Below are 20,016 nucleotides of genomic sequence, written 5' to 3' on the forward strand. Positions count from 1 at the left end.
ATAGAAATCATAATTTGTTTGAGACAGTATACTAACAGCTGCTTTCAGCGGCTGGTGCTCTGCGTAATGTCAGTGATTATTTGCCGTTCCTTGCTTTTTGTTTGCCTGTGTAATCTGTATTTTGGTCTCGGGTTGGGCCCCTGACTCAGCATGCTTTTGGCTTCATTGTAAACCTATCTGAACTGGTCAATATGTATCTGTACCTGGTTGTCTCCTATATAAACTCAAACTTCTGCCTAAGTGGGTTCGGACTCAAAGAAATAATCAACGGATAGGGCGGAAGGCTAGCAATAAAGCTAGTACTGGCCTGGAGAGAATGTGTGCACATCAGTTCTTAGGAGTCACAAAATGGTAATCTATGTGAAGTTGTGGATTTTAGGGCTTTTAGGCCTAATGCACAGTTTTACATAATAGATATCGGTATGTCTCTGTGTAGCTTCAGCGAGCGGTGGCGGTAAAGCGGGTTGTCCAGGATGTGTTGGACCGCTCGCCCCGCCTGCAGGCCCTCACCCCCCCAAAGACCAGAGAGGTGGTGCAGTGGTGCCGGCAGAGGGGCTACACGCCACCTGACCTCGAGCCCCAACGCAAGAATGACGACGAGTCCATCGAGGACATCCTCACGCAGATAGACAACGAGCCAGGTGAGTTTGTGTGTGTTTTTGGTGCATAGCTTCTACACAGGGGTTCTTTACTTTGCCTTGTTATTGCGATTTAACAGTTGACTCTTTTTTCTTGTGTTTTTTTTTTTTTTTCTTAGCTCAAAGTTGATCAATATTCTCCTTTCAGTGTTGCCTGTGTGGGTGTAGTGCCACGCAGTTACCAGTTGGTCCAGTAATTTGTTTGCAGTCCAGTAGTGTGTGAGGGTGGCCAGTGTGCCGCCTCAGTGTTTTTGTTCAGCCGTGTTGTTTTATTCAGAGAGTTCTCATTAATTCTGTCTTTTGTCTGTAAAGGGTGAGAAATGAGGCTGCTTAGCTCAGTGAGTCAAACACTTGCCTGAGCCAGACAATATGATAATCTGTGTTTGTGTTCTCCTCGTCCCTCCTTCTTGCACAAATACCTTGGTTTTTCAATTGTCACATTGTTGAACTAGTAAATATGAGCCAATATATTTGAACCTTTTCCCTTGAAACACGTAGCCACGCAACAAGCGGCTGAGTGAAAATACTGCTGCAGTTGCTGTTAACGCTTGGCTAGGATGCTGCTGCTTGTGAACTGATGTGTTAAATGTGCGTGTGAATCGGTCCGCAGAGTGTCCGACGACACTGAGTAGCTGCGAGGAGCTGGTGCTTCGGCTGGAGCAGATGCAAGCTCTGCTGAAGACTGAACCAGAGGAGGCAGATGACAAAATAGTCGACATCGTCACTGTGACCCCTCCCTGCCAGAAACTAAAGGTCAAAGAAGAGGAGCAAGAGGCTGATGCTGAGCCCAATTTCTTCCTGGGCCCGTGCATGTCCGCCCAGTTTGTCGGTGAAACAGCGCAGCAGGTCAGCAACCTCTCTGGGGTTAATGTATTTTTAAGACGTTTTTTTTTTGAAAACTACAGTTACAGTGAGACAGCTTGGTTGGAATCATGGACGTAGTCAAATTTTCAAATCTCCAGTTAGATTTTAGCACTGACTGAATGTAGGGCCCTATGGAATCTGTCTTATATATATATTTTTTATTTTTTTTATTATTCTCAATTTTGTGATTCTGTCCATGATTCTGCTAGCACAGAAACTATTGGGTTTAACCATAATGCTTCAGTCTGTAACTGGCCCCAGCCGTGCCCTCATCAAAAAAAAAAAGACACTTGCCACCGGGCTAAACAGCTTTTCTGGGAGGGACCCTGCATCCTGTTATTGTGTTGCTTCTATCAGTTGTTTTTAACTAGAATAACCTGCACCACTTTTATATGATTCCTTATTCTCTTTCAGATCGGGGTAACCTTCCAGCCAGTCGAGGTGGAGAAGAATGTCTTCGCTCCAGTAGTCGAAGCCATGATACTAAAGGTCGGTCACTATACAGGCCAGGACAGAGAAAAAAGTCGGCCATTTACAGTAGCTCATCATAACCTCAACATACCCTTGACTAGAATGATGAATGTACAGTATGTATGAGATGTGCACCGTATGTAAGTATTGCGTCTTTCACCTTGTACTGTATGCAAGAGTGGGTTTCTTTGTGACTAATTGTGGTGTGTGTGTGTGTGTGTGTGTTGCGTGTGTGTGCGTGTGCGTGCGTGTGCGTGCACTGCAGGCTACTGAACAGTTTGCCAGTGACATCCTGAGAGAAGCTCTGGCTGGGGCCTACGCCAAATCCCCTCAGAACAGGTCAGCTTCTTCTTCTTTTTCTGTGTCTTCTCTGTCTCTACCATGCAGCCTGCTCAATGTTCCATTTTTCATTTCATTCTTTATATCTAGGGCTTGCTAGATGTCCCATAGTAATTGTTTCTGAACAATATTGGACTACATAATTTACAGCAACTTAAATTCAATAAATGTACATGTAATGTAAGATCCAGTGGCTACATATGCCCCAATGAGATCACTTACCTAAGACATATGGAGAAAAAAAAAAAAGAAATGATTTTCAATTCAGTAATGATTTATATTATTTGCAGCAGTAAAAAATGACTGCTCAAAGTTAAATTTGTTTACAAGCAGAGTGTGTTTTGTGCTCTTAAGAAATCTTTGCATATTTTTGTTTTGTGTGATGTTTTTGTCATTCTATGCTTCAGTAAAAATGGTGTGCGCTTTGTGCCATTTGCATGATGTAAGACAGCGGGGCACTGAACTGATATAAGAGACCCCAGAATGCATTGATTCAGAGCTGAATATTCAACAAAGCAGTTAATGACAAACAGTCCTGAATATTCAATGCCAACCAGTGATGTCCCGGGCAGACTGAAACATATTTCCTGAGTGGAGCCATGCTCCAAAAATCCTAACCTTGTAACATTGGGTTTTGCAGGACTCCGAGAGAGATCACAGCCATGAACATCCACCAGGCGGTCAGTAGCATCCCCACCTGTGACTTCCTCACCAACACACACATGGGTTACCTGTCTAAGGACAATTGAGGCATAACAAGTATGACTTTGACTGGTAATCGACACATACTGAGATGTGAGGACTGTTGTGAGTCTGTGAGCTGACTGTGTGAATATTCACCACTGGATGTAGTCCTGTTGCCTCAGGTTGCACAGTAATAACTAATGTACTGTATTGATTAACTTTATAATAGAAGGGCTCGGCTTGCTTCTCACAGCAGCCGCACAGCAGCGGAATAACAAATGTTTCTCTTACTCTGGGTATATCGTAACGTTTTAGTCCTAATGTATCGAGAAGAAGCATTGTGGGACTCGTGTTGTTTGATTTTGAGAGGCCGTTGTGCTCCCGTTTACCTCATAACAAGATTATTTTAATGATGAAGTGTTTCCTGCTAGACATCAGGGAAATGAAGCCTGAGTGACATACAGGGCTAAAAAAATAATAATAATTATTATAATAATCAGACAGTTGTCCCCTCCTTCATTCTTCCCCCTGATGGCACATGTTCAGTTCACCAGCAGAGGCGAACAGCAAGTTGGAAACGCTAAGGAACACCTGAGTATTAGAGTTCTCTATCCATCACGTTAATAGTAATGTCTGGCGGGTACTTTGGACAAAGCAACCGGAGAGATTCTTCCAAAAGTGTCGATGCCATGGCAACCAATGCTTTGTCACTGCGAATACGCTTTGATGTATTTCAGTGTTACCTGGCCGAGGTAATTATGGCTCTTACAATACCGCTGTTTTGTAAGGCTCTCTTTATAATCTGTCTGCAACCTAATAATAAGAAACATGAATCACTTGCGTCTTCTGAAGGGGGTTGTGAAAAATCCCTTGTCGGACTCTTAACGAGACAGAGCTTATATAGTTTAATGAACAAATCATGCCGTCATTCGAAATTGAAGACCTCACTCTCAGTATGCATCTTCTCTCCTTCATGAGACAGGTTTGATAGCCAGTTTAAAGTGCTTTTAGGTGTTCTGGTTAACAACCATAATGTATCAGTCATGTGATGTACACAGTGTATGTGACCAATATGAAATGGATGGTGTTTTCAAATCCTGTTTTATTTTTTTATCTAATAACAATAACTGCGAACAGCAATGCCCTAACAGTAGTGAGTGTGTGTATGAATATGTGTGGATAGTGGATGTAGTCATCATAAACGTTAATGAATTTGAGTGTGTGTGTGTGTGTGTGGGTGTGTGTGTGTGTGTGTGTGTGTGGGTGGGTGTGTGTGTGTGCGGGTGTGTGTGTGTGTGTTTTGTAGGCTGATGTAGTGTTGGTAATTCTGTTTAATGTGGAGCTTTGCATTATGTTAATGTGTGGATGATTGGATGAGAGGAAGTGTTTGGACTGAGTGGTTGTGATGCCTGTTGAACCAAATTAGTGTAGAAGGTTACCCAAACATTGTATTTTCATGTTTCAGTGCAAACCAAAAATATAATCAATATTCTTATAATAAACAAAGAAAAACTCAACTTGAATTATTTCTTATATTATTTCAAACGTGAGTCGTATTGATGTTTGTTTGATTTGGATTGTTTTTTGATGAACCTAATCAGGATAGACTGGACAATGAACAGGAATAGCTCTTGGTTATCGAGGAATAGTGATGTAGGCCCGTTATGCTCAAGACGTAAAGGGCCAGTTCTCCTAAATTACATAAAAAAACGTTTTCTCACGTGACCTGGTATCTAGCCATGCAGATAGTTCGGGTTTTTCTTGACCTGGTATCAAAATATCGGTTTCTGAGATTTTTGTCACCGCTCCGATACAATTGAGGTGGAGACTGATGTTTCCGGAAAGACAGTTTTCATAAAGTTGTCCCTATGAAAACTATGGACAGGAAGGTTTGTGGATTATCCGGCATATAGCAACATTATTACTTGAATGAGACTATCCTGGTTCATTCTACTAGTTGGAATGAATAGTTCAACATTTTGGGAAATATGCTTATTGGCATTCTTGGATGACATCGACACCACTCATGTCTAACGGTAATAATGATCTTCTCATCTAATTCTCAGAATGAAAGCAAATGAGCATATTTACCAAAATTGCTTACTTAAACTACTCCTTTAGATTAAATGCCGATGATGTTAGCACAACCAAAATTGAATTCAACTATATTGTATTTGTTAAGGGCAGAAATCTCAGTTTGAGTGTACCGACCCTTGAGCGCTGAATATAAAGAGAACAAGCCAGCCAAGAGAACATAAGTATCCGGTTATTATCCTAATTACTTTGCTTTTAACTCGTAACTGTATTTTTTTAATTTTTCAAGTATGAAACAAAATGTTCATCTACTTTGACATGAACCTGAACTTAGGTATCTTAGTGGTTAATTGCAATCAGTACTCGATGCAGAGAATCCTCCAAATGACAACGCCCACAGCTGTGTGATAGTATAAAAGAAAAACTGCAGAGAAAAAGAGCCATCTCATAGAACGTGCTAAGAACCTAATATTCTTTTATTGTAATTTCACTTACATTATATATTTATTTTTCTTTAACAATAGATTTACAAAATAATAGACCAAACAATACTTCTGCGAAATAGTAAACTAATTGAATACTGAGCAAATAAATAACTTACTTTCTAGCAGATTTCAAGCAGAACACCAAAGGGCAACATAATACTCTAAGCATACACACTTAATGACCAACCAGTTCATTCATTATTGGAGCAGACTCAACATGGTGTACAATAAAAGGACAAATCAGCAGGTGCACACACACACACACAAACTCACCCATACAAACACAGAGCAGCCAGTTTCTTGTGCATCTATAACTGCAAAAGCAAACCAAAAAAGCTTGTTTTAAAACTATTTAGTTACATGCATATTCATTTCCATAGCAACAAGGGCAGGAAGGAGTGTAAAAGGAGGGTTGGGGTGGGGGGACGGGGGGACGGGGGTTGCTATCTACCTGGCTCAAGTTGGGATACTGACGCTGCAGCGCCACAGGCTTCACAACAATATACATTCCCTCGCATAGATTACTGTGTTGTGGAATGGACTTCGTTGACACATCATTCTCCGGTTGATTCCTTCAAACTGAAACCGCTCTAAAGTTGGAATGGTTGGAAATCGGAGCAGCTGTCAGATGTTGAAGACCCTGGGCCCGCTTTGAAAGACCGCAGAAGAGTTCGGAGGGAACTTGGTCCTCACCAGATGTTCCTGAGAGGAAAGGGGGAGGGGAGAGAGACAGACAGACATAACATCAGCTTTTAAGGTGATCAGTGAGATTAAACCAGAGAGAGCAGCAGCTGTGGTGCTCACACTGGACCCATGAAATAAGAGGAGACTGGTTTTGGCTCTGCCGTCAAGAAGCATCAGGTCTGCTGTCAGAGCGTTGGCAGCCTGGACTGTGTTGCTATTTCCTGCTTAGCGCTGTCCTGTTTCTGCTGATGGCAGAGGTTCTCAAAGCCTGACCAGAATCTGTCTGGGCTGTGGCGAATAAACAAAGTCGCCCATATTGTATTCTTTCTAGCAATTATTGGATCTGTCAATGAAAATGGGCCAGGCTATTTCAATTTACTTACACCCTGTAGCTGTGGACTGGGGCAGCTTATATCAGACAATCGCAGCGCAAGTCTTTCGAGAGATTGACGCCTTGCTGTCCCAACAGCTCTTTGAATTTGACTACACAGCGCTGTGGGTGGCAGGGAAGGCAGTTCATGTTGTTCAGCAAGTCATATTGGTGTGTGAGTGTGTCCACCTCCCACACACACACACACACACACACACACACACACAAAACACACACAAATAGACTCCGGCTTTTCTGCTCTGTGTAGCAGCCAGGTCTATCTCTCTCCTGAATTAGATTGGTGCCAAAGAAGACTGCAACCCCGGTGCAACATCGCACTTTAACAGATAATCCATCAAATGGTGCTCACTAACATTCTTTTTCCCTTCCCCCCCCTCTCTCTCCATCTCGCATTCTCTATCACCTATCTATCACACGCTGCATCTCATTCCTCGTTCCTCATTTTTTTCCCCCCTCTTTTCCCTTAACCTTCTTTTGCCTTTCCCCGGCTCTTAATGCAATCCTCTTCCTCCCTGCCAGAGTTGTGCCAGCTTGGCACAGGACTCTCCCTCTGTAGTCCCGGGCAGCGTGGGAAAAGGGAAGAGGTCCGAGTGAAAGACAATGGGAGAGAAAAACAAGGAGAAATCCTGGCATGGAGATAATGGAGAGGGAGGGAGGGAGAGAAAAGGGGAGTTAACAGGAATGTGAATGTTAGGCTGCATTGTCCCTGCAGGCTTTCTAACATCTTTATGCAGTTTAAAGCCATTTCCATCCCTCCACTGTGCATCTGCTCTACGTTACTACCATACAAAAATCACAGCAGCACTGCTATACATTGAATTCAGAAGTTAAGCATGGTTGCCCGTGAGCTCTGAGAGTGCAATCTTAAAATCTCGGGGGCTGCTGTGCCTAAGCTGACTATGTAACAACCAAGAATTTGTCATAACAAGAGTTTCCTGCTGAAGTTTCCACTCTGCATGCTAAATGTTTTCCCCATTCAGCGGTTTTGTCTTGCTCATCCCTGACACACACACACACACACACACACACACACACACACACACACACACACACACACACACACACACACACACACACACACACACACACACACACACACACACACACAGGATTATACAGCCCATCCTTGCAAATCTGTTTGCCTTGTGTTGCATTTACCATGCCTGATCCAAACGCACACTTCTGTGCTGACAGGGCTGCACTCATTTAAGCCAGACAAGTCAGACGAGCTGGGTTTTAGGTTTAACAGAGGTTCTTTCTCTCATCTGACAGCTCACAACAACCTCTCGCTGGGATGTTTTAAATTAGGTTTGCGAGTTCAGTGAGTTCAAGAAAACACGTCCCTCTCTCTCTCTCTCTCTCTTCTCTCTCTCTCTCTCTCTCTCTCTCTCTCTCTCTCTCTCTCATCATGACAAACATCAGCCTGTCCTATTCGGCCAATTGTCTGCTGGGTGTCATACAATTAGAGACAGCTTTTATCTTTTGAGATGGACTTCATGTGCTATATAGGTGGGGGAGCACACAATTTGACAGATTGATTTGAGCAATAATGAGAATTTCATGGCTGCCTAACTCCTTTATCACAGAGCAGATTTATTCAGATTTCAGCCGCTTATATGGGACTTAACCATTAAATCTTTTAATGATTAAATACAGTCCGTCTATTCTGCTCCTTGCTAAATGAGGGAGCTTGGCCTGCTGGTGATAACACAGTTTGGTGCAGTCATGTATTTTACAGAATGGCATCATAAGCTGAGGATGCCCTCAAAGACACACGCTAGCAGAGTGCCATGACCCAGTGTAATGCATACTGGAGTGGGATGTGTAATGCTTGGTCAGACACCTCTGCAGGGGGCCGGTGAGTCAATAATGAGTCGGCAGTGAGTGGGCCATCGGTGACCGGGGTGGATTATCTAAGATCAACTTGATTTGCTGCCAGGCTGGTTTGTGTCCCACTGGCAGATTGTGGTATAGCTGCATGAAAACTGTACATGTACGCGTGCGTGCTTGTGGTCGCGCGTGTATAATGTTGACTGCAGTGTTCAGTCCCACAGCCGAACACACTGCCAGCAGCACATCCCTTCTTAATGTGCCGTGAACTCTCACTCCAACTGGGCCAGTTTTATTAATAGAGTCTGTGTCCCGCCATTGACATCCCTCACTTTGACCTCCATCACCATCACACAGGATATTGAGAGACATAAGAGCTTTATAGAGCAGTCATTATTCTAAAAGATTATGCAAATAACCACTTATTTTTCTCTGATAAATGAATCACCTTATTTTTCTCTAAACCTCTGAAGTTGCAGGACTGCAACACGCAGAGATTTTCTAAATACTGAGGTCATAAGTCCAAGTAATGCATCCATAATTAAACTCTAATTTTCTTTGTAAGTATTTTAATTTTCATATTGTGTTCATTTCATAATTTCACTTATTCAGTTATATATTTTTTTCCCCAACATGAATGTCTCTGTCCTATATAAAACCACGTATCTACAAAATGTCATGAGCAAAGAAGAACTGCCATGTTTTAAGCCTTGGGACAATGCATTTTTTTTCAGATAATTCAGTGAGGTTTTAAAATGTTTTTTTTTTGTTTCGTGGAAAAAGTAGGACAATTTGCTCAGCCCGTGGAAACACGCTCAGTAACATTTGGAGATGCATGGTTTTCAATGGCAATTAATCCTGCACGCTGCCAGAATACAATTATAGACGGGAAATAAGGATTATATATTTATTTATTTATTTATTACCCGAAAAGTAGTCAAATTAGAATATTTTTAGTGTACAAAATACTGGAATCTGCCTATAAAATATCCACTAAAGTAGACTGTAAACTTCCCCCAGGTTCCTTAAACCCCCAAATACCTCCCGGTATAGCTACAACGCTGCAAATAGAGCTTTTCCCACAAAAAAAACTTTTTCTAACCTTCTCAGATCCGTTTCAGTGCGAGATTTTTGGCAACACAGTGTGCAAACAGACAAGCCGGCCTGACCCTGCCCAGCCCCAGCTCTCCACTGGCAGATGGCAGCGAGGGGTGTGGGTGGGGGAAGAGGGATGGCACTTGACCTCTGGAGATTCCCAAAAAGTGTTCTCACTCACTGTCACGCAAAACAGCTGACCTGAGCAACAGCACCCGGGGGGGGGGGCAGAGGAAAGGGGGATGTGTCCCTTCACCCAGTTTATCCTACGATAACCTGGAACGACCTGACTGAACTGATGCCTCCTCAGCTTCCTGAGCAAATCCACTCGCTGTTGTTGTTGTGCTTCAATCAGACATCTGGTTCTTTGTGTGCCCGTCTTTCTGTCTCATTATGTCTGAGAGCGCAAATCTGGGACAAAATGTACATTTGTGTGAATATTTGGGTGATTCTTCAACTGTTGTCATTCTACCCCTGGACATATACATTTCTTTCTTTCTTCTTTTGTTTAGATTATTTTTTTTGGGGCTACTCCCTTTTATTTGTGGTGACAGTGGATAGACAGGAAAGGTGGGAGAGAGATGGGGGATGACACGCAGAGAAGGGCCGCAGGTCGGACTCGAACCCGGGGCCGCTGCAAAGGACTCAGCCTACCTGGGGCGCACGCTCTTACTGGGTGAGCTAGAGGTCGCCCCATATCAACTTTTTTCATGGGACTGTTAAATAAAAAAACTTTAGCTGTGAATATTTATTGTATTATAGTACCTTCTCTAGACCAGAAAAAAAACAATGACTTCATAATTTAGACTCCAAATACAAATTAAGATTTACATTGATTTCCCTCTAAACGTTATAAATGACAGGAAGTATTTCTTTTTAGACAGACATCAATACATTTTGCTACTGGATTATTTAGTTTTCTGATCAAAATGGACCACACTTGGAAGAAGTACCAATTTCATTTGTTCTGTTCTCATCAAGCTCTATTCAGGTCAAAGTAATGAGTGTAGCAGCAGCAGAGTGTTACCTAACACAGTACATGGCCTGTTTTAAACAGCTGGGTCACTTTGAGCTGCTTAGGGACAGAATGCTGTATCACTTTTCTAAAATGCTCCAACAGCAACAGGCCACCAGGGAGACGAGAGAAGAGGACTTGCAGGAAACATGCTGCAATTTAAACCTGTAGCTCCTCCAATGTTTTTAGTTGTTTTTTAATTTTTTTGTAATGCACATTGGATGGCTCCTGCAGCTGAAGGATTGACACCAGCCTTTTCATTTAATATATCATGTAAATACACCGTTTGATCAACACTGCTGTCTTGGCAGGCTTACCTCTCCCATGGTTGTTGTACTGAGCTCGGCCCTCTGAAGCGGGACGCTCTGCTGGATGCTGGAGGGGATGGGTGAACTGCCAGCTTGCATGGCAGTGGGGATGGGCTGGGGGACAGCAGCAGGTTGTATGTTGGAGGCAGCAGATGCAATATTGTGCTCCCCATGGTGCAGCCCAATGGACCTGTGGAGCTCCCCGCTGTAGGCAGCCTGGTAGCTAGTCTCACGCGGGACCTGGGTGGCCTCTGTCCCTGGGCTTGAGTATTGAGCTGGAGGATTTTTCCTCGCACTTTTGGCTGGTCTCACCCCTGTCCACGGCCTGTACTCTTGCCTGGAGGAAGAGAGATGCATCAGGGGGCTGATGGAGGCTCAGAACAGGCAAAAGTGTTTCTAAGTGTGACTTAAAGGGGCATTCTACCAACTTGACATTTGAAGATCAGTGTAACTGGTTTTAGAGTTTAAAAGATGTGAGCATTAACCAGGCAGGGAGGGTCTAATGAAAGATCAATTAAATTGGGTTATCTGAAGTGCTTGATCCAGTTTTTGGAGCTTGTACAGTGACTAAAAGTCCTGATATTTCAGCCTCTGCTTTTTAAAAATGTGTCCCTAGCAACTTTAGACACATAATCACCAAAAAAATACCCCTTTATTTAACATAGGTTCATTTGGATGGTCCAGACGCCCAATCTACTTGTAGGTCTGGACCAACCAAGGTATCATAAGAAAATCTAAGGGGTCGCGAGATGATTAACAAGATAAGAAACAAATATTTAAAATTATAAGCTTTTTTTTTTTTTTTTTTTTTACTGTCAAGTACTGCGCAGTTTTAGGTCTCTAAACTCCACTAAATTGAGTAAATCTGACAAATCTTTGGTTGCACTGCTTACAATTCATAGGGACCTACTGTATATGTATATACACTGTATATGTATACTTTTAAAAAAAAAAAAGGGTCAGAAGCCAAAAAGGTTGGAAATCACTGCTCTAAAACTTCCATATAACCTAAAATAAAATGCAGGACAAAATCTAATAGCCTGTTCATACGTTAGCTCTCTCTTATATGAATGTGAAATGTGTAAGAGAATTATTGATGACCCCTGTCTCCATTCAGGCTTGCTGGGTCGAGCCCTGGAAGTCAATATTAACTATTAAAATGCATCTAATTAAGCATCAAAGCGGGCATCGCCATATCACCAGCCCGCAGTTTTCCTGACTGCTCCGACAGTCAGATGCAGTGGACAGCGACAGGTGCTGAAACAAGTAGCCTACCACACGATGCCGTGTCCTACCTGTAGGAGCTGGTTTTGCTCTCCTCCATCCAATGCTGCTCCCCGCTCCCCAGCCCCCTGCCCCGCTCCTCTCTCTCCCCCGGTGTCGCCTGGCTGTGGTAACCGTTCACCGGGCTGTCCGGAACACTGTCTGCCCTGCTGCCCCCGTTACTAATCCAAGGGAAGTTCCCCTTCCTGGGAATGGGCCAGGGTTTGAAATCCTGCTTGTACTGGGTAACACTGTTGAAAGGCACTCCGGGCGGGTGGTAGTCCTCCCGGGGCTTGTAACTGCCATCCTTCCGTGCCCTGAAAGATCCTCGGGTCCCCGGGCCATCTTTGGGCGCATGAGTGGCGCCGGCGGCACGCGGTTCCGGGGTCGAGTAGTTATTCCCGGGTGCGCGCTCCGACGCGGAGACCTGTTTGGTTACGGACCGCACCTCCTGCTCGCCGATGTCCGAGTAGTTCTGGATGGTGAGCGGGACGGAGAGGTCCGATTTGTCGAACTGGTTCCAGAAGCGAGCCAGGCAGCACACTCTGCTGATGCACGGCCAAGCCATACCCCCACCAACAACAACACCACCACCACCACCACCACCCTAACTGTTTGATTTGCGGAGGGAAGAGGAGAGCGGAAGAAAACCAAACAAAAAAAAGAACAGAAAAAGAAGAGAAAGCGGCAAAAGATCAAAGGTTACATTCAGACATAGTATCGCCCTCACTCCACGTCAGTTTGTGAGAAGCTGAGAGGATGTAGTGTCCAAGAGTCCATGTCAGCAGCAGAGGAGTGCCAGCAGAAAGGAACCGGTCTGTCGGGGACCGTCATTGAAAATTCCTCTCACGTGGTCTGTGATAGTGCCTCCACTATGCAGAGGAATCTGTTGCAAATTATTTTCCGCATCTCCAGCCGGGGTCCAGAGCGCGCGCATCCGATTCCAAAATCAAAGAAACGTTGTTGTTGTTATTATCATTCTCCTCCAGGCACTTGCGCAATTAAAATCGGGAAAATGTAATCAAATAGTTGTATGGCTTCTAACTTGCCATCACTGATGTTACTTTAGTAGGCTACCTTAACCCTTGCCAGCATGAGGGTTACATAATTATGATGCAGCGTCAGTATGCTGTATGCTGTGCTGTAGGTGGAACCTAAACGCAATTCATCAAACCGGATAAGCCCAGCTGTAGAGTGTGTGGAGAATATTTTTTAAATGGCTCACAACAATTCTCAGGTTACTCTTTGCCATGTTGCATCAGCCTGCTTCATTTACATGAAAAAAATCGCTTTAAAATTAGACTCAATTTAAATCAAAACAGCAGTGCACTGTTTACATTGCAGCCCACAGACATTTTGACATGTAGGAAAAGCACAGGTGTGAATAATGTAAAAGTAGTCCTGGCTGAATTCCATTTAGCTGCTTCAGTTTCAGGCTCCTGGCATTGTTCACGCTGGGACACTTGAATAGAACAAACACATAATGTTAGTAAAACCTGTGCTTTTTTGGGAGCTTTAAGTGCCCATCATTTATCATAAACTTATTTGTATTAGTATCATCCTGTTTTTGCCTTTTTAGGATTTTATTATTGTACTGCTTTTTGGGTTATTGATTAGTTTTTGTTCTTATACATCACATTGATCTTTTATTGAAAGAGATTGAAACCATGTTTCCTTATAGTGTTAAAGGAAGATGTAGTGTGACTTTTATAACGGCTTTGACACTAGAGAGTTGACTGAAAGTAAATCTACCGTAACCATGGTGGAATGTAACGAAGTAGGCTACAAATACTTTGTTACTGTACTTAAGTACATTTTTCACATATCTGTACTTTACTTAAGTAGAATCAATAGTGCATACTTTTGACTTTTACTTCGTTACATTTTGCAGCAATTATCTATACTTTCTACTCTAGGTCTACTACATTTCTACAACGTTCCGTTACATTTTCGTTACATTTTCTGATGAGTTTTTCCCCCCTGCCAAAACGTCTTCCTGACCGTCACACGTTTGTCTTACCAGTATGTATGTATGTATGTATGTATGTATGTATGTGTATATATACAGTACAGGCCAAACGTTTGGACACACCTTCTCATTCAATGTGTTTCCTTATTTTCATGACTATTTACATTGTAGATTCTCACTGAAGGCATCAAAACTATGAATGAACACATATGGAATTATGTACTTAACAAAAAAGTGTGAAATAACTGAAAACATGTCTTATATTTTAGATTCTTCAAAGTAGCCACCCTTTGTTTTTTTTGATAACTCTGCAAACCCTTGGTTTTCTCTCAATGAGCTTCATGAGGTAGTCACCTGAAATGGTTTTCACTTCACAGGTGTGCTTTGTCAGGGTTAATTAGTGGATTTTTTTCCCTTATTAATAAAAAAGCAAAGAGTGGCTACTTTGAAGAATCTAAAATATAAGACATGTTTTCACTTATTTCACACTTTTTTGTTAAGTACATAAATCCATATGTGTTCATTCATAGTTTTGATGACTTCAGTGAGAATCTACAATGTAAATAGTCATGAAAATAAAAAGGAAACGCATTGAATGAGGTGTGTCCAAACTTTTGGCCTGTACTGTGTATGTATATATATATATATATATATATATATATATATATATATATATATATATATATATATATATGTGTGTATGTATATATATATGTGTGTATGTATATATATGTGTGTATGTATATATATATATATATATAATATCACATACAAATACAAGGAATGTTATCTTGGTAGTTATGTTAAGTTAAATGTTTGTGATGATAGGTAGGCTGTCAAGAGGAGACCGCGCACCAGGCTACTGAACGAGACCGTAACCGTGCCTAAAATGCATGAGTCTATGTATGTCATTTCTCAGACATTCCATTGTTCCGACTTCTCAATAACCCGAAAAATCCCCTTTGGTCCTACAGCCCACTAGTCCGACGTCCCCTTTGTTTCGAAAAAATTAAACCCTCTGCTCCGACATCAATAAACACACAACAAAAATAACAAGCGGAATTGCTTTTCTCTAGCTTTTAACACAGTTAGCCTAAATGTTTAGCCTATCTTTGAAAAACTGAAATAAAAATGTAGGCTCAGTCCGAAGTCCCACAGGGTAAAGTTAGTTTTGGGTTGGATATGCGTTTATATTTCCATAAGCCTGCAATGATGGTGAAACGGAATGGGGCATAGCCCTGCAATAACCGTTGTGAAACTAACTTGATCAATGAGAAGACCGCTCATATTGGCTGTTTCAAACGGGAAACTTCGAGATTCCCGACAAAAAATCCTAAAGAAATATTATAAATAATAGTCCCTAATAATAAAATCATCAGTTCAAGAGTCAAAGGAATTTATCTTGCCGTTCAAATGCCAATTAAATCCCAAATAAAAAGGAAATCTCTCCATTTTAATACTTAAAGTAGGCTACATTTAAAAACAGGTACTTTTTTCTTTTACTTAAGTAGGGTTGTCATTGTGGTACCTCTACTTTTACTAAAGTAAATATGTCTCAGGTTATTTGTACTTAAGTACTGAGATTCAGTACTACCTCTACCGCTGCATAGGGGTGGCATGTATATGTATTGTTTTCAAAGGCATGGACAAGCGACCTATTTTGCTGCTGAGGTAAATGGGATTTGTAGAAGAGGAAAAAAAGAGGGAAAAAAAAGGTGAACTCCAAAGCTTGACACTATGACCACCATGTGTCCACTGAGCCACTAAATCATCCTCAACATTATGCCTATCTTTAAGAAGCAGTAGTCAGCCTTTCAGGTGGTATTAGAAATGGCTGAAGAGACTCTGAAGTGCTATGATTCTTCTGAGATAGCTGATTATTTCTCCATAATGGGAGATTGGCAATAAAAGCCCAAAAATTTAAAAAAAAACAATCTGCAGATGAGTTTATGTAAAGAATTCCAGTTGATTACAGTTCAGTGGGAGTGAAATGGTGGGATATGCATTAAGTTGACAGAATGGCACTTGATACACTGAAGGCATAGAACGTCCCTCTGTGAGCTGTTCCTAGTGAAGGAAGCAAGATTATCCTCGCACAGGGAGGCAGCACAACCGTTTAAGAGCCACATAGGTGGAATTCGACACAGAAAAGCAACTCTCGTCCACGAAGATGAACGGGCACTTTTTCTTCACACCAATGTATGGCACAGGTTTTGTAGCTGGATTGCCAATGTGAGGCAAAAACATTAGCTGCAGATGCCTTTTCAATGTCAGATAATGAAAAAGGATGAACATCAAGGAAATAAAATCCATTGAAAATAGAAGTGTGATACTACCATCTGCAGGGGAATAGCCTATATGACATTACTCTCCTGCACAGAAGTTTGTGTTTTTAATATAAATTAACTATGATTTTATATATATATAATTATTATTTTTTTATTTATATTTTATTTATTTTTACTGATGTATTATCTCCAAAGAGCCAGAAATGGAAAAAGTATTCAGACCTTTTGCTTAAGTACAAGTACCAAAACAACATTACAGGTAAAATTCTTACATGCAATGATGTGCCAGGGACGTGCACAGGTTTCGGGCTATTGTTGCCCGGGCAACCGAGCACTGCATGTGAAAGAGAGGGAAAGCCCTTGAGGTTTTGAAATTATGGAGATAATGACAAATGCCCTGTGAACAGTGGTGAAGTAATCCGATCCTTTACTTAAAGTGCTCATATTATGCTTTTTGGCTTTTTCCCAAAGGGACTTACCATCTCCAACAGAAAACACTGTTCACAAACTGCTCCAAACAGCTCTATTGTAGTCCAGCCTTTACTTCCGGGACGAACGTGCATCACTTTTTAACACACGTTATGATGCTCACCTAGCCAGGGGCTGTAATCGGGCCTTAAAGTTAGGCCCAACATGGCCCGAGCCCAACAGAATTCGGCCCGAGCCCGACAAGTACATTTTGATTAGCAGCTTTTTAAAAGCCCAAACCCGTTTACAGCCCGACATTATTCAAATGTGCGCAGGCACAGAGCTCTTTTGCCTTTTGTCAAGAATGAGTCATTTATACATTTTTTAACATCATTTATTCATGACTAACGTAGGCTATAGGCCACTTGGAAGTTGGAACAAAGAAATAAAATAAGTCCTCCAGAGGCCAGCCTCCGTTTCACCTCCTCAGCATCCATTTTCGTGCTAATCGAAACACATCACCTGACCGTTCAGGTAGACGGCGCTACAGAGGACACATTCTGACGGGTCACAGATTTCAGGGTAACACAGGAAAAACCTGTGTTAGTGAGTATCCTGCCAGGTAAAAGGTAGCAGGAGCATGTCTTTATTGTATTTTAATTTTATTTTAGAAGTTATCTGCTGTAGTTATGGCTGATACTGGGGCAGGTCCATCACAGAAAAGAAGGGAATTAAACAAAGAACAACTGAAAGCTAAAAGAGAAAGTGGCAGACGACGGGCAAAACCCCGAGTCTATCTAGGTCAGGCTTTCAACAGATGGAGACAATTACGGGATTGTAAATGATTCAAAAACGTCCCCAAATTGGCCCTTAAGTATGTAATATGTCTATTTCGTTCATAAAATAACTTTACAATGTGTGATGTGGTTGTAGGTCAGTAGTGTTGAAGATAAAAAAGTTAAAACCATGCTTATGTTTTAGTACAATATACTTTTAGGTAAAAAATGTAACTTAAAAATGTAAACTGTTGTGTGACTGAGTGACACTGAAACTGAGTCGAAAAGGATTGTTTCAATACTGATTAAGCCTAATCAGCATTTGACTGCCTCACCCCAAACCTAATTTCTAAAGAATTAATAAGGTCATGTGTGTTATTTAGCATGAATGTAGATGCTCTAGAAGACTTATTGTTTAAACAACTTTTGGGGAGCCACTCTGTGCGGGGCCAGACTTGATTAGAACGAAGGAAATGCAAACTCTGTAAACTTGAATAGAATCGGCACTACCATGATAAACAACCTTTGTCTGGGAACTGGAGTAAACCTGAAATCAGAGGTGTGTCTTTAAGCTGGGACAGTTTCCATTCAAGGAAACACCCACGATTCCAAAGGAATATAATTCCGAACCTGGGAATGATTCAGGACTGATTGATGTAATTCCTGAAGAGGAGGCATGTCATTTCAGTCCACTGCTGGCAGTGTTTCATGTTTTATGTTTGATTGTTTTTGTCATGTCGTTTTCATCGTGTTGTTCATTAAACCTTTTGCTTAATCTTTCAATTGGACCCCGCCTCTCCTTCCTCCTCAGAAATCGAACGAACACGTCTTTTAGGATTTCTTAACAGTAGCCAACATTAAATTACACCGGTTACGCCGCACCGTAAAGAAAAGACCTTTACGACAGCAGGTGTGGTAAAAACACTACCACTTTTGTCCAAAGCAGCCACTAGAATCAACACAAAAGTTACATATAGCCACTTTAAAGGTGCTCTAAGCGATGCCATGCATTTTTTAGGCTACAAAAAGCTACATTACAGCAAACATCTCCTCGCTATCCGCTAGCTGCCTGTCCCCTGAACACACTGTAAAAACGTTGTCTCTGTAGACAGCCCAGGCTCCACAAACGGCACCAACCTGCACCACGAAACATAAACCGTGTTCCAGTCAAGAAGGATTTGGGGGTGGGGGTTGGGGGGGTTAGTGCGCAGAAAGTAGGGGGAGGGTACGGGATGAGGAGGAGGGATGGGTGAGCTAGACTCCGTTTTGTTTGACAATACTTTGAACGTCAACAAGAAGTGACATCACCCAACATCGCTTAGAGCACCTTTTAAGTAAAAGTTGTAGGCCTAATACCACACTGGAAAAATACTCTGGTACAATAAAAGTCCCACATTGAAAAGTATGTCAGAGTAGAGCTGCAGAAACAACGTAACCAGTGGGGCGGTGCCTGTTGTTTCGAGGTGGCATGAACGCAGCATTATCATCTGCGCCTACGTCATGGCATACGTGTCATCTTGCACATGCGCAGAACGGATTGTGCAGGTGGAACGGATCGGGTACTGACACTAACCTCTTACTGCCGTAGTGCCCACTGTCAGTACCCGATGTTTCTGCAGCTAGATTCAGTCTAAAATAACGTTAAGTTAAACTTAATGGGAAAAGCAAGCTACAGCTAAATTAAGACATTACAGTAATAACAATAAAGACAAGTATTGAGTGATTGTATTTTAAATGAGCACAAGTAAAGTAGAACTGACGTAACAGCTGTTATATATGTTAACGTTTATTTTCAAGTTTTATTTTGAGGGTCTTTTAAAGTTTACATGCTGTCTCAGGCGAAGGTTCGCCAATTAGCTGTTAGCTAAACTAATGTTAGCTTCCCGGTGGAGGCTAACGGCAGACCGCTATAATCACCTAGCGTCCGCCCGCAATTAACCGTTAGCTAAACTAACGTTAGCTTCCTCTGGGGAGGCTAATGGCAGACCGCTATAATCACCTAGCGGTCCGCCGAATTAGCTATTAGCTAACTAACGTTAGCTGGAGGCTAGCGTGTGAACATCTTGCGCATGCGCAGACCGGATCGTGCAGGTGGAAGCGGTGCCGTTATTCCAAGGTGGTGGTGGAATGAACGCAGCATTATCATCTGCGCCTACGTCATGGCATACGTGTCATCTTGCACATGCGCAGAACGGATTGTGCAGGTGGAACGGATCGGGTACTGACACCCACTTTATACACCTATGTTAAAACACTAACTGGAAATGACGAGCGGGATGGGCGTGACAAACGCAACCCATGGCAGCTGATTGGACGATCGCGTCACATGGGTCTGGCTGGTCCCTAATTTCAAAACAGACTGTCATGGCGGCTCGTTCAGAGTACGATCTCATATTGTACTAAAATAGTTCACCGAAACGTGTTTCTGAAAACATTTAAGCGAGAAATAGGCCATGCAGTTGCTGAATCTGTCT

The 20,016-nt window shown here is 42.2% G+C and overlaps 2 protein-coding genes across 5 annotated transcripts in view; one reads left to right on the forward strand and one right to left on the reverse strand.

The window, feature by feature from the left end:
• Window positions 1-4,513, forward strand: part of yeats2 (YEATS domain containing 2) — a 28,335-nt gene extending 23,822 nt beyond the window's left edge. For all 4 annotated transcript variants that reach the window (XM_039815718.1, XM_039815721.1, XM_039815722.1 and 1 more), the window contains 5 exons: window positions 437-641; window positions 1,249-1,484; window positions 1,917-1,991; window positions 2,239-2,312; window positions 2,953-4,513. In XM_039815718.1, the coding sequence (XP_039671652.1) occupies window positions 437-641; window positions 1,249-1,484; window positions 1,917-1,991; window positions 2,239-2,312; window positions 2,953-3,061 (699 nt within the window). In that variant the 3' untranslated portion in view covers window positions 3,062-4,513. The remainder of the gene's footprint in view (window positions 1-436; window positions 642-1,248; window positions 1,485-1,916; window positions 1,992-2,238; window positions 2,313-2,952) is intronic.
• Window positions 4,514-5,475: 962 nt separating this feature from the next.
• map6d1 (MAP6 domain containing 1) lies at window positions 5,476-13,193 on the reverse strand. Its single transcript, XM_039815723.1, has 3 exons — window positions 12,134-13,193; window positions 10,848-11,175; window positions 5,476-6,217 (listed from the first exon to the last, which is right to left on the reverse strand). Exons 1-3 carry the CDS (start codon window positions 12,667-12,669, stop codon window positions 6,140-6,142), a joined length of 942 nt encoding a protein of 313 aa, XP_039671657.1. The 5' UTR covers window positions 12,670-13,193; the 3' UTR covers window positions 5,476-6,139.
• Window positions 13,194-20,016: the final 6,823 nt, after the last annotated feature.

The sequence above is a fragment of the Perca fluviatilis genome, chromosome 11, assembly GCF_010015445.1.
Source record: "Perca fluviatilis chromosome 11, GENO_Pfluv_1.0, whole genome shotgun sequence".
Taxonomy (NCBI): Eukaryota; Metazoa; Chordata; class Actinopteri; order Perciformes; family Percidae; genus Perca; species Perca fluviatilis.